The 18,440-nt window shown below is 35.3% G+C and overlaps 1 protein-coding gene across 1 annotated transcript; it reads left to right on the top strand.

Annotated features, from left to right (window-relative positions):
- Positions 1 to 11,040: 11,040 nt before the first annotated feature.
- Positions 11,041 to 18,238, top strand: LOC141647306 (soluble inorganic pyrophosphatase 1-like). The gene is made up of 8 exons (XM_074455472.1): positions 11,041 to 11,254; positions 12,095 to 12,234; positions 12,343 to 12,371; positions 12,447 to 12,512; positions 12,612 to 12,719; positions 17,420 to 17,606; positions 17,702 to 17,783; positions 17,865 to 18,238. Exons 2-8 carry the CDS (start codon positions 12,099 to 12,101, stop codon positions 17,905 to 17,907), a joined length of 651 nt encoding a protein of 216 aa, XP_074311573.1. The 5' UTR covers positions 11,041 to 11,254; positions 12,095 to 12,098; the 3' UTR covers positions 17,908 to 18,238.
- The last annotated feature ends 202 nt before the right edge of the window (positions 18,239 to 18,440 follow it).

Below are 18,440 nucleotides of genomic sequence, written 5' to 3'. Positions count from 1 at the left end.
TTAAAAATAAGAAATATTTAATTATCAAAACAAAATACGAAGTATTATTTATCGATCCATGTACTTTATTGTATATGGGCTTACTAGCACACCCTAATTTCACCAATAAATCATACGGAGTATAAGATTTGACATTCTAATGTTACACTAAGCTGTGTTAAAGTAACTTATTAAATTATATTTCTTTATTCGGGGTGTGAAGTTTTTTATGTATGCAAATTTTATTTACAATAGTATATTACGTTATTTTCTCTTAGACCATTGCATTTGAACACGTATTTGAAACAAGTGTAAACATTAATTATGTAGATCGCTGATTTAGACCAACTAGATAATTACAATAGAAATGCAAAAAAAAAAAAAAAAAAAAAAAAATCATCCAAAATCATTAATACCGGCCCAAATACATACCCGTGCAATTTTGCACGGGTTTAAAACTAGTTTTTATGAAATTGTAAAATGTAAAACTAAATTGAATTTTGGATATAAAAATGTTCTCTAAGACTCAAATCTAGCCCAATTCTATCTAACCCATGTTTCACTTTGGGTCATCCATTTAGTCCATAAATTTTCAGACTTTGTCCTTATTCTCTCGTCGACATTTTACTAAATATCGTCGACAATTAACGTAAAATTCCAAGTTTGCCCTCCATATCATGACTCCATATTGGTCTCACCAAAATGCAATTTCCGTCTCAAAACAGAAATGAAATTACCGTCTCACTAAAACACAAGTCACCGTCTCACTAAAATATTTCAAACCAAAAAAAAAAAGTCGGGTTTTGTAATTAACAACATGAACGGGAACGATTTTAACAACGATTTCAACAATGAAGATAGTAACGAGGTTAGTTTACGATTTAGTTTTGTTAAAAATTTATGTTTTATTATCGTTTGAATCCCGAATTAGGATAGATGCCATGAATGTAGACGGAATTATGATAGAATTTGTGACGGATTTATATGAAAAAGCAATTGAAAAAAAAAAAAAAAAAAAAAAAAAGAAAGAACACGGAATCGGGCCGAGACGAGGGGTTCTTCGCCCCAGTGCCCGACCCAGGCATTTAAGAACGGGTCGTCTAATGTTGGGCTTGGACGAAGGAATCCTTCGTCTGGGCTTGGTGTTGGACGAAGGATCCCTTCGTCTGGGCTTGGTCTTGGACGAAGGTTTCCTTCGTCTGGCCCATTCTCGTTACTTTTTTTTTTTTTTTTTTTTTTTTTTTTTTTTTTTTTTTGTTTCCGACTCGTTTTGTATAAAATAATTAATTTCCGTATTTGTATTAAATTTTTTTATTTTTTATAGTTTCCGACAATTCAAATAATTATAATTGATTTCCGTTATTTCCGACTCGTTGTGTACAAAATAATTAAATGCCGTTTTTGTATTATAAAACAATTGAATTAATTAATTACCGTCTTTATATGAAATTTTTATCTTTAACATTTCCGACTCGTTTTGTAAAAAATAACTTATTACCGTGTTTGTATTAATTTTATATTATTTTATATTTACTTCGACTAGTCCCGTAGCAAATAATTGAATTAATAACTAACTAACTTGTTGAAATGCGTGCGCAGGTGATTAACGATGGAGACGGTGTTGATTACTCAGATCATTTTACGACAACTAGATTTTTTGCATCTAGTACTGAAGCGTTTAATTGGGCATATGAGATCGGGCTCCGACTCGGGTTTGGTATAAAAAAATCAAGCAACAAGAAAGTTGGTCGTAACACGAATTTGAGACAACTATTTGCGGCTCCGAGTACGCCCCTTGTCACCTATGCCTCCAATAGCCCATTGTTGGGTACATGATGCAAGCGTAGATCATTATAATGGCCTGTATCGACATCAGATCCGATTATGGCGCGATTTCGCGAGGTGTTCTTAGCTTTTATTTGTCCGATTATTGTACCTTCTATTTTATATATCTGAATATTGTACCTTATATTTTTTTTTATTTAATTATCCGATTATTGTAGTTTATTATCATCTGCATCCGATTAATTGACTTAAAACGTAATTTCATTAAAACAATCCTTAAAAACATAATTAAAACATAAACCAATAAAAACATAATTAAAACATAAACCAATAAAAACATAATTAAAACATACCATACCCCAAACCCTAAACCCAAACCCTAAACCCAAACCCTAAACCCAAACCCTAAACCCAAACCCTAAACCCCAAACCCTAAACCCCAAACGCTAAACCCCAAAACATAACATAATTAAATAACTACCGAACTTAATTATCTTCCGATGAAGAAGATGACGATTCCTCATCTTCTTCATGATCTTGAATCTCAATTTCTTCAGGTTGGGTAGACATATATTGAGTCAATAAATCGGTCAGTAGAGATAAAGAATTCCTTGCCCCTAAGACTCTACCAAAGACATAAGTCCGATAGTCTTGGGTAATCAATCACGGTGAGAATGCGCTCAAAATATGTAAAGATATCACTTTTTAACCTACGAAACTCCCACATCTTCTCGTTTAGTACTTCATCAGAAACAATCTCATCTCTAATCTGGAGTTAGAACATGATCCGGTTTCCTTGTAAAATAATACAAAGGGTCCCAATTGGAGGTTCTTCAAGCATGTGCCATACAATTGTCACCGGGAACCACTGATTCAAGACGCTCAATTAGAATTGGTAAATTTTGAACAATTAAATCGATTCTTATTTGATAAACTCTGGTTTTTTGAGCATTTGTGAGAACCATTTTGGAATTAGATGTTGTGAGTTAATAATTAGTATTGTAGTGAGTGAAGATGATTTGGATGTTGTGATTGAAATTGACATAGAATGGCCTATTTATAACCTATTAATTATAACGGTTAAATTTGAATTATAACGGCTGTTTTTGAATTGTAACGGTTATTTTGAATTATAACGGTAAAAATTGAATTATAACGGCCGTTTTTGAATTGTAACGGTTATTTTGAATTATAACGGTACAATTTGAATTATAACGGTAAAATTTGAATTATAACGGCTATTTTTGAATTATAACGGCTATTTTGAATTATAACGGCTATTTTGAATTATAACGGCTATTTTTGAATTATAACGGCTATTTTGAATTATAACGGCTATTTTGAATTATAACGGCTATTTTGAATTATAACGGTCACATTTTTCCCTATATAAACATCTACAAAATGTTGTAATTTTGCACTCATCTTCAACCTTTTCTATTTTCCAATCATCTTCATCATCTTCCATTTTCTTCTTCAAATCTGTACTTATGTCAACATCATCCTCAATGTGGGGAACCCGACCAATTGAAGGCCTTGATTTTAAGAATCAAATTTGCAATCGTTGTCAAAGAAACGCTATCATCATGATTTCCGGGACAGCTACTAATCCGAAGAAAGCATTTTTTAAGTGCGTACCTTGCAATCGTTTTGTCTCGTGGTTGACTGAAGATCATTTAACAATAACAAAAAAGTTGAATATAGCATGTCAAGATGAAGGTGATGATGCATCAAGTGGAAATGTCATGAAAGAGCAAGTGATAGGTATAAAAAAGGAGATTTCGGAAATGACAAGGATGATGAAGTTTTATTTCAAGTGTATCTTGTATTTGTTTGTTTTCATTATGTTGGCCATTGTCATGAAGTAGTTACTATTTCCAGAAATGTATGAATTTGCATCATTGTTATGTATTCAAGAAATTTTTAATTTAAAACCGCTCATGTTTTTTGAAATAAACAACGTTCAAATAGTCAACTAACATAATCATCCAACATAAATAATGTCTTCAAAAACGTACAAAATAAATGAAAACAAACACAAATTAGTCTCCCACTACTGATTATCCTCTTCCTCGCTATCAGTATAAACACCATCTCGCTTCTACGCTGAACAACATCCCGGGTGTTTGACGAGGTCTCGCCGACGATGATATCCCCAGCCCTCTCAATCAATGGGTCGACGTTCTTCATCATCTTGCGGAGGAAGGCAAGTTGTTTCTTGTCATCCTTAATTTTTTGGCCTCGAAATCGAAACATTACAAAGACGTGCAGTCTGCAAATTGACAAGAACAACTAAAACATTATAAACATTATCGAGGAACAAAAGAAAGTTAAACAATAATTACAAGAACGTAAGTAATATTATTACCTCGCAGGGATATCAAAATCCTCATGTGGCGCGGGCGTCATGGTGGTCGGGATCAATGATCAACGGGTGAGAATTCCCATTATACCAAGTCTCATAATCTGGCTCCGTCTCACCCGGATAGTAATCGGTCTCGATTTACGAGAAAGCGAACCACGTGATCCTCCCAAAGAATCCCAAAGATGATCGGTCTCCGCAACCCCACCCTAACCTCGCACCCTACCCCGGCCGGGACGATGCGCCGTCAATCTCATAATGGGATTGGGTATGATCTGCACATACCCAAACCGTCGTAAACACCGATCAGGCTGGTACGGCTCCGCTATGTCCATGAAACGAATACAACCAGTATACAAAGTACGAGGATGATATCGCTCCCGACGCGCCCGTACGGATCCCACCTAATGGAAGCACAAGTAAGCCCATCTAACAACCTACGATACTCCAACAATTTCTCCGCATTTTGAGCGAAAGGACCAACGGATCTCCAAGAACACGACCGAGGCTGAGTAGGGTCAATTGCCGAAGGTGGACCGGGTCCGAACATAGGAAAATACTCATAGATCCACGATTGCAACAAGGTCAAGCAACCACCAATAGTCTTCACACCAAAGACGTGAAGCCACCCCCAACCGTCGGTACATGAAGGCAAGTACACCGCTCCCCAAGCGTAGTGGTGTACATCATCAAGATCATACACTAAAGGAAACAACCGAGGACGTAACCTATCACCGATTTGTCGACAAAAAGTGTCGACCCCAACACCACAAACCAAAAACCCCGAGCAAAAACAACATCACAATTAGCTCTCGCCGTTTCACAAACTGCATCTACCAATATACCCCCACTCTTGTAAATAGGGACCTTCTTAGTAGAGTTTAACGGCAACCTCAATCGCCCGATGAAATCCCAAAGAAGCCACATACATACATAAGGGGATCCGCCAACGTCCCGTCTTTACTCTCCACCTTACAACAAGCACAAGAACCCGAATGCCTAAGATCTCGCGCAACATCGTGAAGGAGTATGGACATCTCCCCAAAAGGCATGTGAAATCGTTGGTGTCGGGTTGCCATCTCTCAACAAAAGCGAAATAAGGGGCATGTTATAATTCTCGCCATGGAATCTAATAGGTGAGAAAGACCAAGACGTCATAAATAGTCTTAACGCCCGGAGGGAGTCGCCAACAACTCAACAACACCGTCTTACCAAACCGGTGGTAACCGTCAAAACCGGTCGACCAACCTCATTAGAGTCGCCCATATGGTGTTGGCAATGTGGCCCCGGCTAGGAATCACGTGGGGAAAGTCGGACCACCAGGAACACGATGATCGATCAACCAAGAGACGTCCTTACCCGACTTCTTCTTCGGAGCCACCACACTACTAGAACTACCATCCGACCTCCGCAGGAAACGGCCCTCCTCATTCCGTCTACGTGGCACCCTACGCACTCGCTCATAACCCGACCCCTCCTCACCTATCACATCACCTGACCGAACCAGCTCCTCCTCCAACCGCTCATCAGTCCACGAATCGGTACTACCATCTCCAACCTCAGACTCGAACTGGAGCCCCTTTCGAGCTCGAACTTGACGGTCATTTCCTCCACCGGCCATCTATTCCAAAAAATAAAACAAACAATTTATAAATATAAGTTTAAGTAAATTAAAAATTTAAAAAAAAAAACAAAATAACCCGGAACGGGGTTTATTAATAATAATTAATTAATATTTTACGTAAACTAAACGAGACGCAACAAAAATTATTTTACAACAACTTGATTACTTAAATTAATAAAACAAAGACGGAAATAATATAAGTTTATTAGTAATAATTATATTTATATTTATAAATATAAGTTTAAGTTAATTAAAAAATAATAAAAAAAAAATATCCCCATAAGGTGTTTATTAGTAATAATTAATTAATATTTCACGTCGACAAAACGAGACGGAAATAATATATATTTACAACGACTTCGGCACGGACGATAATTATTATTAATAATTTATTACTTTATAACGATAACAAAATAAGACGGAAAAAAATTTATTAAAAAAAAAAAAAAAAAAGTATCGAGAAATTATAAAACAAAAAAAAAAAAAAAAAAAAAAAAAAAAAAAAAAACGTGTAAACTGGGCCAGACGAAGGATTTCTTCGTCCAAAGCCCATCACGGACGAGAGAATCCTTCGTCCATAGCCCATAACAGACGTGAGGGTTCTTCGTCTGGGCCTGGTGTTGGACGAAGAACTCCCTCGTCCCGGCCCAGATTGCTGCGTTTTCCTTTTTTTTTTTTTTTTTTTTTTTTTCTCGATTAATTGATACGATAATTGCGTTTGATAGTAATCACATACGATAACGACTAAATCCGATTGAGATCATAGCAACTATCCTAATTCCGTCACTAATTTGGCATCTATCCTAATTCCGTCACAAATTTACAACATTAACAAAATACTACAAAAAATTTTGAATACTAATCACATACCTTGTTGAATGCTTGAATTCGTGACGGAAATTATGCGGTCGATACGTTTTTTTGTTGAAATTTGAGTCGGTTTTTTTTTTCCTTCAAAATTTCGAATTTTAAAGGTTGTTATTGAATAAAAAGGAAAATATAAGGGGGAGTGTGAGGGAGGGGCAAAATTGGAAGTTCATTAAAATTGTCGACGATATTTAGTAATTTGTCGACGACCTTTAGCAGCCAGGTAATTCAAATACGAAGTAGTTTTCAGCAACCCAAACCACCATTCTAACGTGTAAGCCTGTTAATGAATCGCTTTATTGTTGTCAAAAAAAAAAAAAGTACTATGGGCTCTATGGCCTATGTTTTCAACGAGTTTATTTTTTTTTTATTTTTTTTGCAGAAGTTAATTTTTGAATATTCCCTTGAAGTAAAATTTCGAATATTTCGAAAAAAATATAGTATTAGTTTATGTAAGTTGTCGTAGTGTTTGAGTAGGCATATTAAGTCGATAAAAATATTTCATTTGTAGAAAAGCAAATACTAAGTATAAGTATAACCCGAAAACATAACATACAAGATTTTATTCTTAAGGAACTACATAATAGCCAACTCCACAAAATAATATTAATTGATACTCCTTACAGAATTAGGACTTAATTTCATAATCAATACAGTATCATATACGAAAAATTTAAAATCAACAGAACTTGTTAACAAGGACTAACATATTTATTGAATGATATTTGTTACGATATTGTGACGATATTATTACGATACTCGGTATATAATAATACACGATTTTCGAGATTCCAGGATCCCGGAACAAAATTCTATTGAAATCACACAGAAAGTTCCTCGGATCATGTAAAGCGGATATACAAAATTTGAGGAGCAAATGAGGACATTTGGAAATGCCGATATGCGATAAACCAGCATTCATCGAACCTCGGATAATCGTGGAAAATGGATTAATACTCGTTTATTTGGGGCTAAAATCGAATAGGTTTACTCCTGCAATTACCCCGAACATGTGGTAGAAAAACTGGGATAAAAAGAAACGTGGTCTGTTACGACCTCCCGAACGGCTCAAAATAAAGTGTATATAATACTCCCTCCTATTCAGGGTATTCTTCCTTATTTCCATATTCGGTTATTCGGGTTTTCTTCCCTATTTCCTTTTTTGGGTTGAATTGTGTGGTCCAAATTCAATGGCATGTGGGGTAGTGTGTTTTGTGTGGTCCAAATTGATTTCCTTATTTCTTGGGTAAAAATTAAAGGGGAAGAATATAGTGAATATGTGGGAGTACATGGTTTTTGAGATTCCAGGGTCCCGAAAACAAATTCTCTGGAAATCACACAAAAAGTTTCTCGGATCAGGTAAAGTGACTACACAAAATTCGAGGAGCAAATGAGGACATTTGGAAGTGCCGGTATGCGATAAACCAGCATTCGTCGAAACTCGCATAATCGTTAAAAATGAGTTAATATATACTCGTTATTTGGGGCTGAAATCGAATCGGTTTATTCTTGCAAAGATCTCGGACACGTGGTTGAAAAACCGGGAGTAAAAGAAACGTGGTTCGGTACGACCTCCCGAACGGCTCAAAATGAAATGTATAATTTACGGTTTTCGAGATTACAGGGTTTTAGATCAAAATTTTCTAGAAATCACACAGAAAGTTTCTTAGATCAGATAAAGCGGCCGCACAAAATTTGAGGAAAAAAGGAGGACATTTGGGAGTTCCGTTGTAACACCCTGGCCCAAACCTAGGGTCGGGAGCGGTCACTCATGGTAGCTTGCCAGGCCGTGTACATGGCCCACATATCAACACGGGTCCTTTCCAGCGCATTTTGTCCTCACTCATGCGCATCCCGGGAACCTTTCCAGGAGGTCATCCATCCTAAGAGTCTAAGACTACTCTTAGCCCAGCACGCTTAACCGTGGAGTTCTTTCGCATGGATAACCAGAAAAGAAAGTGCACTTTGTTGATATGAGCAGGACTTTCAATCCCTTTAAATACTAGTCAGATTTTAAGCCAATCAATGGACCTCTTCAAGGGGTTACTCCACCCGAATAACATCTTCGGTTCAGTGGAGTATTACACACCCCCACTTGAAGAACGCAACGTACTCGTTGCGCCTGGCAGCATCTGACCGCAGCCGAGCCAAAGCCAGAATCCTCCCCCGCTAGGTTGGTGATCCGGGTACTCCAGACCACAGGCTCACCAGACGGTCGCAGGGTTGCTTTGATACCACTTGTTAGAGCTGAGCAAAAAAGTCCGAACCGTATTTTTAAACCGAAACCGAACCGAAAACCGAATTGTGGAGTCCGAATATTCGTTTTTTTTTCCGGTGCGGTAACCGAACCGGATTTTTTACTATAAAAGCGGAGCGGATTCGGTTGTAGAAAATTCAAAACCGGGGACCGGTTTTTAACCGGTTTCTTTATTTTTATTTTTTTTGAAACCAACTGGTTTCGTTTTTAGAAACTAAAAGTCAAAAATAATGTAAATTCAAAACCGGAGACCGGTTTTTAAACCGGTAACCTAATTTTTCTATGTGTTTCTATGCATTTAATTGTGGATCTTTCTTGAAACCGGTTATAAAAACCAGAGCGGGTAAACCGGTTTACGGATCCGGTTTTTAAATTCCGAAAAAACCGGTTAACCGGATTAATCCGGAGCGGATTCGGTTTAGAAAAAAAACCATTTTTTAAAACCGGTTTGCAAAACCGGAGCGGATAACCGGTTTTGCTCAGCCCTACCACTTGTAACACCCCGACCCAAACCTAGGGTCGGGAGCGGTCACTCACGGTAGCTTGCCAGGCCGTGTACATGGCCCACAGATCAACACGGGTCTTTTCCAGCGCATTTTGTCCTCACTCATGCGCATCCCGGGAAGCAGGAGGTCACCCATCCTAAGACTACTCTCAGCCAAGCACGCTTAACCGTGAAGTTCTTTCGCATGGATAACCAGAAAAGAAAGTGCACTTTGTTGATATGAGTATTACTTTCAATCCCTTTAAGCACTAGTCAGATTTTAAGCCAATCAATGGACCTCTCTTCAAGGGGTTCTTCCACCCGAATAACGTCTTCGGTTCAGTGGAGTATATTACATCCAGTATGCGATAAACCAGCATTAGTCGAACCTCGAATAATCGTGAAAAATGGATTAATACTCGTTATTTGGGGCTGAAATCGAATAGGTTGAATCTTACAATGACCCCGGGCACGTGATTGAAAAACCGGGTGAAAAAGAAACATGGTCCGGTACGACCTCTCGAACGGCTCAAAATGAAGTGTATAATACACGGTTTTCGAAATTTTCCAGGGTCCCAAAACAAAATACTATGGAAATCACACAGAAAGTTCCTAGGATTAGATAAAGCGGCCACACAAAATTTGAGAAGCAAAGGAGGACATTTGGGAGTGCCGGTATGCGATAAACCAGCATTCGTCGAACCTCGCATAATCGTTAAAAATGAGTTCATACTCGTTATTTGGGGCTGAAATCGAATCGGTTTATTCCTGCAAAGTTCTCGGACACATGGTTGAAAAAACGGTATTAAAAGAAACGTGGTTCATTACGACCTCCCGAACGACTCAAAATTAAGTTTATAATACACGGTTTTCGAGATTCCAGGATCGCAGAACAAAATTCTCTAGAAATCATAAAGAAAGTTCCTCGGATCAGGTAAAGCGGCCACACAAAATTTGAGGAGCAAAGGAGGACATTTGGGAGTGCCGGTATGCGATAAACCAGCATTCGTCGGACCTCGCATAATCGTAAAAAATGGATTAATACTCGTTATTTGGGGCTAAAATTGAATAGATTTACTCCTGCAATGACCTCGGACACGTGGTAGAAAAACCGAGAGAAAAAGAAACGTGGTCCGGTACGACGTACCGAACAGCTCAAAATGAAGTGTGGAATACACAGTTTTCGAGATTCCAGGATCCCGTAACAAAGCTCTCTTGAAATCATACAAAAAGTTTCTCGGATTAGGTAAAGCGGCCACACAAAATTTTAGGAGCAAAGGAGGACGTTTTGGATGCCAGTTTGCGATAAACCAGCATTCGTCGAACCTCGGATAATCGTGGAAAATGGATTAGTACTCGTTTATTTTGGGCTGAAATTGAATAGGTTTACTACTGCAATGACCTCGGACACGTGGTAGAAAAATTGGGAGAAAAAGAAATGTGGTCCGGTACGACCTTACAAACGGCTCATGAAGAATAAAAATACACGGAATTCGAGATTTCAGGATCTCGGAACAAAATTCTCTTAAAATCAGGCAGAAAGTCAATTATACCACAATAAGTTCAATAACATACGACTATACTCACACGACCTTTAAATCTAGTATTTTTTCGTATAGTAAATTAAAATAGAGCAAATGGCAAGTAATGTTGTTGGTTGGGACAAGGTGGAGAAAGCAACGCAATCACACGATTGAGAGTCAACGTTTGTAACATGTAACGCAATCGCATGATTCGCATCTCACGTCTTATTGTCTCAATATTTCACATGCCTAACTCTTCTCTACTATTTATACTCTTTACATCATTTTGTAACACCATAATAACTTAAACATACCAACATTGTAGATCTCATTTTCGTCTCATCTTTCTTCCACTTTTCTTCCATTTTTTTCGGTACGTTTCTTTCCTCTCGTTCCCTTATTTTCATGTTTTTATTAGTGTGACGGAACCAATATTTGTCGTTAGGACGAACTTTTAAGGGGCTAAACAGATATTAACTAGCTTAATTGGTAAGGAAGTGGAACTCTTAAGTCATAACCTAAATTCGAATTCCGTCTGCATTAAAATAGGAAAGTTATGAGTCAAATTTTAAAATCGTTCAAATATATAGATAAGACAAAAACAAAATGCTAAGGGATTAGCAAAAATCTTGTCTCCTCTATCTAAGTGGTGTACAGTTTGACACAATTTAAGCTGTCCGTCTTAAAAAAGACCAACTGTTATATTTTTTGTTGTTGTTGATCGCCCTTGCTAGTCTCTTAGTTCCGCCAATGTTGTATTTATAATGCTTGCATTGTTATTAAATTTATTTTAGTTTTGGTATGTTTAATTTTGTTTTGGTGTCATTTGATTATTGGTTTCGATTAGATTAATAACTTGATTGATTATGGTTTTGAGTTTAGTGATGAATTTGATTGAATACAAGAAGAGGATTTTTATAAGTGTAGAGTTTGTAAGCAATGTGAGCAATGATCGATGGTTTTCCCAATTTAGGTTTAAATTTGGGGAGAATATCTTGCCTTTTCCCCTAAATATTTGTATAAAACCGCTTTACACAAGTAATCGTGGTTTAGATTAAAGTGATTTGGAGCGAGATTACGATGCAATTTGCTTTTTGTGAATGGATTCATTTTTCACTCCTACATGGCAAATCAAAATCCTTCAATCGTACTAACTTTATGTTAGTTTCGCTTTATATGAATGAATGAATGATCATTTTGTCGATAATTTCAGAAACATGGCGAGTGAGATGAACGGAGTTGAAGTTCCACCAAAGCCCGTGAACCGCTCTGTTCCAAGGTTAAACCAGAGGATCCTATCGACGATGTCTAGGAGATCTGTTGCTGCACATCCTTGGCACGACCTTGAGATCGGTACAATTACCATTCTAGTCTTGTATATCCTTAATGTTCGTCTTTCAGATTGCTGTATAGTGAGTGCATACAACTCGACTTAATCCGTTTCTCTAATTGTATTGGCAGGACCAAATGCTCCTCAAATTAACAACTGTGTATGAAATCATGTCCATCCAATCCGGCTAACTCGAGATATTAAACCGTACTTATCTGTTAATGTTCTTTCACAGGTTGTTGAAATTTCTAAGGGGAGCAAAGTCAAATATGAACTTGACAAGAAAACTGGGCTAATTGTGGTAAGCGTCTAAGCAACGAGGCGGAGATTGCTAATATGTCCATGCTTAATGCCGTAAATTGATATACTGGTGTACATATCATTACTCGGTTTTTTACAGGTTGATCGCATATTGTACTCATCTGTGGTCTATCCTCACAACTATGGTTTTATTCCCCGAACATTGTGTGAAGACGGTGATCCCATGGATGTCTTAGTCCTTATGCAGGTAAAAGCATTGATGCTTGAGTTGAAACGAAAATCGCAAAAGTGGTGATTAGACCCTTAACTTTGGTTAATTGTGAAATTAAGCCCATAAGTTATAAATGTAGTAATTAGGTCCCATAACTTTGACAAAAAGTAAAATCCAACTTAATTTCTCTTTTAAACTTAATAAATCATATCATTAAATCATTTTATATATAAGTTCATTGTACACTAAATAATTATTAACATTTTAAAAGTATTTATTTAATTTATTAACATAATTTTTAAAATATTTTTAATACTTTTTTACTAATTTTATTATAATTCACATACATATGAGAGTACATTTACAAGTTTTCAATTTTATTTAATTCATTCAAATACTAGTTGAAAAGCCCGTGCGATGCACGGGGCTCCCATTAGAATCATCTGTATAAATATATTCTATAGTTGATAAAAAAGGTTCTATTATGTTTAAATCATTGGTAAAATAAAAGTTCGTGATTGGTGTAGTTGAACATCAATGAACTATTAGTGCTTTTATCATAGAAGTTTTGTCATTTAGTAGTTATCATTTCAGTTGTAAAACATCAAGTAAGATTGTAAGAGTATGTAGTTGGTTTTTTCGTTATTGTTATAGGCATAACTGGTTTTTAATTAAATACAAAACGTTAGCTTACCAAATGAACCGCCCTTAATAATTGAGACAGACCTTTATGAGTTTTACAAATTATTTTAACCTATAACAACTACGTAAAACTAAATGGTGTTACGTAAAGCAACGTGTATCATAATTATCTATATTTAGTGTGTTTAGAGAAAATGTTAGATATCTTATAGTATAAGTTTACCTTGACTATCTACAATTCAGAGTGTTTTGGTTTATATACTTATCGTAAAATCAAATCCATATTGAATTCCAATAAAATTAGTAGTCTCTAAACAACAGTACAAAAATATATGTGATTCTATTACATAGAATGCATGAGGCTTCCATTAGGATCATCTTTTACAATATGCATGCTGAATGTTCTAAGAATTTGTTGCCAATAATAGATTGCAAACGTTGGTTTATTTTACATTGTCATGGTTTTGTAGTAAAGTTCTATTAAGTTGATAAAAAAATGGCCTAACTATGTTGAAAATCGGAACACACGAAACTATTGGGTTGATTTAGTTGATTATTAATGGATCATCGGTCCATTTAACATAAAAGCTACTCTTTTTTGTTTACGTTAATTATATTATGTAGTTACCTATTTTTATTGTTGTACGCACCACTGATTTTAGTCAATTTAAAACGTCATTCCCAAAAATGTGGTTTAATTCTTTAAAATGAACACGTGATAACTCAGACTGACTTTTATAAGATTCACAAATTAGATTAACTTACAACATCTACCAATATATATATTCCATTTTGTAAACATCTACCAATATATTCCATTTTGTAAGCATACGACAGTGTAAAGGTTGAATGGTGGTACACAAAACAACAGGTATCTCAATTATATATGTAAACTGTTTGGAGGATTTTTGTTAGATCTCTAAACAATAAATTTGTTTTTGACTATCTACCATTAAGACTGGTTGTTCCTTATGAACTCCATGCGAAATATATAATACGACATCTAATTTTGTAGATTTGTGATATATTTTTGAGTGAATTAATGATCAACTTTTCAATGTCTGACCTCCAAAAAGCAAATGAAGAGTTTTGTGTGGATTGGAGGGAGTAGGAATGTAGGATATTAGGATACAACTATTAATCTCGATTAGTTTTAGATTAATTTTATTAAAATTATAACTTATTTTTGTTTATTTGAAATTTTGCCTATCAAAAAAATCAAGTATCATTATCTTACATTATTATTCTACTCTTTATTTATAATAAAAAAAATGAACAAATTTTCAAAAAGGAGTTTCAATTTTAAGAAAATGGCTTCAAATTACTAATTATATATGTACAATTGTTTCACTTCATATCCAATATTTATGCAATTAGTTGTCTTTATTTTAACTTAATCTATTACACTAAGCAGTACCTTATATTCAACTAAACTCATATGTGATACCTCACAGTTAACCATTAACAAAAAAAGGAATTTTTTTTCAAAACTCGGGTTACCAAAGTGGAAAGTAGTCAAAACCTCAGGACACAAAAGTGGAATTATGCAAACCTCAGGGCACCAAAATGAAATTTTCCAAAAAAAAAAAATTATGAAAAGCTACTGCAAAAATTATTGCACTTGTAAATATACAATCAGTGCATGACATAGTAATAACCAGCCATACACAAACCGCGGTAAATAATTAAGTGAATAAAAACACATAGATATATGAATTGGAATTTAGAAAGTAAAAATTGATGTAACCGAATAATTTTGTATATTTGGCAGTTCGATACAATTTTAACGTCTATTATGGATTTGATATGAATATGAAACCAGTTTGAAGAAGAAATTCGGTGATATAATAACAGATTATATACAGTCCACACACTTTTTCTATATATTTATCATTCATTCATAAAATTATAGTTAGTTGGTTCTTGGATTATTAGTCCCGTATAAAATTGTAATTCTTGACTTTGTTCATTTGTATTTAAATTTTTGGCTTGACAAAATCGATATGAGACTTATTTGATATTTTTTAATGATAGCTCAATTTTTTTTAATCTTAAGTGAATATTATTGGTAATCTAATCATATCCAGAATTAAAACTATTTCATGCCACCGTTGAGGTTGTTTATTTCTAATATTGTCATTATAAAAAAAATTTCTCCTCCCGCCGCCATTGTAAAAGCCAAATGCTAAGTAAATGTCATTCCATACTTCTTTTTCCTATTATGACATGTTACTTTTTCTGGAGTATGTTTTTTTTTTTTTTAAATAAAAATCAGCTTTTTCTCATGGTTTTTGGAAGATACTTAGGGGTTTGGTTATAACTAACAACTCGAATATTTTGTAAATCTTTTAAATATTAAAAAAAGTTTTAAAATAAAATTATCTTTATTATTACTCGGGTTTCACTAAGTAGTTAACGTCTAACAACTTAGATTTTGGAGAATATTTTATATTTGTAAAAAATTAGGATCTCTTTTGTTTTTTTCTGACAATTGTAATTATTGTATGTTTATAAAATATGCAATTTAACACTTTTATACGTTTATTATATCGCCTTTTTTTACGTTATAAGTATTTTTAAAATAAATATTTTTTAGGGTAAATTGATAACTTATACTCAGTATAACATCAATTTTCAAAACTTATACCTAATATAACTTTTATTTAAAACTTAAACCTAAAATCCCATTTTTCTCCAAATTTAATACAAAATCTCAAAAAACAACATGCCTTGGCCATTTTACCCTTATTACTTACTTCACCCACCCTTTCTCCACCACTGTGACCCATTAACACCCAACCCAACCCCACCTTAACCAACACCACGAATTGCCTCATTCCTCACTGGCACCACCGCTTGTGCCACCGTTAGCGCCTCACCATTGTCCTCCCTCTAGCGACGCTGTCTAGCTCTACCTTTAATGCGTCGAACACCCACAAACCCTAACCCAAACCAAACCCCTTCGATCCCAGCGCACCCCATGCTGAACACGGTGCACCCAGAATCCCCCAAACTTTAACCTATATCCAACCCAAAACATCCCATCTCCCACGAATCTAGTGGTGGCAATAACGATGGAGAAGTGATGACAAATCGGTGCTAAATTGATTTCTTTTGAGAGAAGGAAGAAAAAGTAAAAGAAGAGTTTAATAGGGGTTAGGAATTGGGGCTTTTGGCTGTTCGACTGATTGACGGTGGTACTAAGGGGGTCGGCCGTGGGAAGAGATCCGTGGAATGGCAGCGCCGACATTAGTGGTGGTGTCAATCAGGGAGGAAGTGGTTGTGGGGATGGTTATAGGTTTAATAGGGCGGACAAAAGGTGGTGAACTTTAAATAGCAAGGGTAAAATGGTCCAATCACATCATTTTTTGAGATTTGGTAGGAAGTATGGAAAAAAATGGGATTTTAGTATAAGTTTTAAAAAAAAAGTTATCTTAGGTATAAGTTTTGAAAACTGATGTTATATTAGGTATAAGTTATCAACCTATCCTATTTTTTATAAAGTTATTTTCCTATTATTATTTTAGTAAAGAATAATAGATAAATTATTAGATCCACTTCTATTAGTATTATTTTTCTCATAAATAATTGATCTACTTCTGGTAGGATTATTTTCTCATAAATTATTAAGATCTACTTCGATTGGGATAATTTTCTAATAAATTATTAAGAGAAAAAAGTTAGATCTACACTTATTAGGATAATGATAATAATTTTATATAAAAATTATTTTATATATAGGAATTCTAAAAAAGTTGGACTCTCTAATATCGCTCGAAAAGTTTCTGCTTTATATATATGTATTGATTTATTTCCAACGATGTCTAATAAATTACACACACAATTTTATATTTTTAATAAGTTTTATTGTGTACTTGTAAATTGTATTGATGAATGAAATTGAATTTTTTGGTGTAATTTTGGTTGAAAATAAAAAACTGTGTTGAATTTCACTTTTTATCAAAGTTATGGAGCCTAATTACTACATTTCTAAATTATGGGGCTTAATCTCACAATTGGCTAAAGTTATGGGGCTTATCATCACTTTCATGAAAATCTCAAATATATGTACATTGATTTTCCGTGTTTCTCAGGAGCCAGTAATCCCGGGTTGTTTTCTCCGAGCACGGGCCATTGGTCTGATGCCTATGATCGATCAGGGTGAGAAAGACGATAAGATCATAGCGGTTTGTGCTGACGACCCTGAAGTTATGCACTATACTGATATCAACCAACTTCCTCCGCACCGTCTGGCTGAGATCAGGCGCTTTTTCGAGGACTGTATCCAATAACTATGCATTTATCTTTCAAATAAATTCATATCTCAAGTTTTGCAGTAGATTACACGAAAATTTTCTTAACTTATATGCTGTCAGATAAGAAAAACGAGAACAAAGAAGTCGCAGTGGACGAATTTCTGCCAGCCAAGACTGCTCATCAAGCCATCCAACATTCAATGTAAGCATATTAAATTGTCTCGCTCTGATACCTAATCTTTTCTTTGTTTCGATCTTGTTTAATTTGCTGTTGAATTTTCAGGGATCTTTACGCAGAATATATCCTTCAGACGTTGAGGAGATAGGTGATGCAAGAAACTCTCACCGGCAATTCTTCTCAGTTGGTTTATGTGGTGGAGTCGGACATGTTTCTCAGAGTTACTCGTTGAAGATTCAACGTCGTCTCGTCTCATTCTCTTTTTATGTACTGTATTTTTTTTTCTTGTCTTTGGGTAACAAAAATCATTATGGGTCATCCGAAAATACTCTGGCCACATTCGGGAGCCAGTCGAGCACTAGGGAAGTGATGTTTTTGGTAACAAGATTCATATACAATTTTTTGTTTGATTTTATAAAAAAAAAACCTCGTTTGATTACTCTCAAGTCTGCAATTCTGTATCCAGAATTCTAAACCAAATATAATTTCTTGATAATTGTGTGTGAATGATCAAATTGCTCATCAAGTTTATTTAGAAAGGACAACAATTGACTGAGACACCCAAAAATGGAATAGGACAATAAATGTCTGGGACGGCGGGACAGAGGGAGTAATCAAATGCTAAAACCTCGTACGATCCCAGGCCACTCAGTCGTTGATGATGTCGATAACTCCATCTAC

The sequence above is a fragment of the Silene latifolia genome, chromosome 1 (genome assembly GCF_048544455.1).
Source record: "Silene latifolia isolate original U9 population chromosome 1, ASM4854445v1, whole genome shotgun sequence".
NCBI classification, from domain to species: domain Eukaryota; kingdom Viridiplantae; phylum Streptophyta; class Magnoliopsida; order Caryophyllales; family Caryophyllaceae; genus Silene; species Silene latifolia.
The sequence above is the reverse complement of the archived record's forward strand: the minus strand, read 5'-3'. Positions and strand labels throughout refer to the sequence as shown.

Bases quoted from the DNA above. Each gene is read 5' to 3' on its own strand.
- LOC141647306 (XM_074455472.1), top strand. From the start codon at position 12,099: ATGGCGAGTGAGATGAACGGAGTTGAAGTTCCACCAAAGCCCGTGAAC. The intron at 12,720-17,419 runs GTAAAAGCATTG...CGTGTTTCTCAG, and splicing joins ATGTCTTAGTCCTTATGCAG to GAGCCAGTAATCCCGGGTTG. The intron at 17,784-17,864 runs GTAAGCATATTA...TTGAATTTTCAG, and splicing joins CAAGCCATCCAACATTCAAT to GGATCTTTACGCAGAATATA.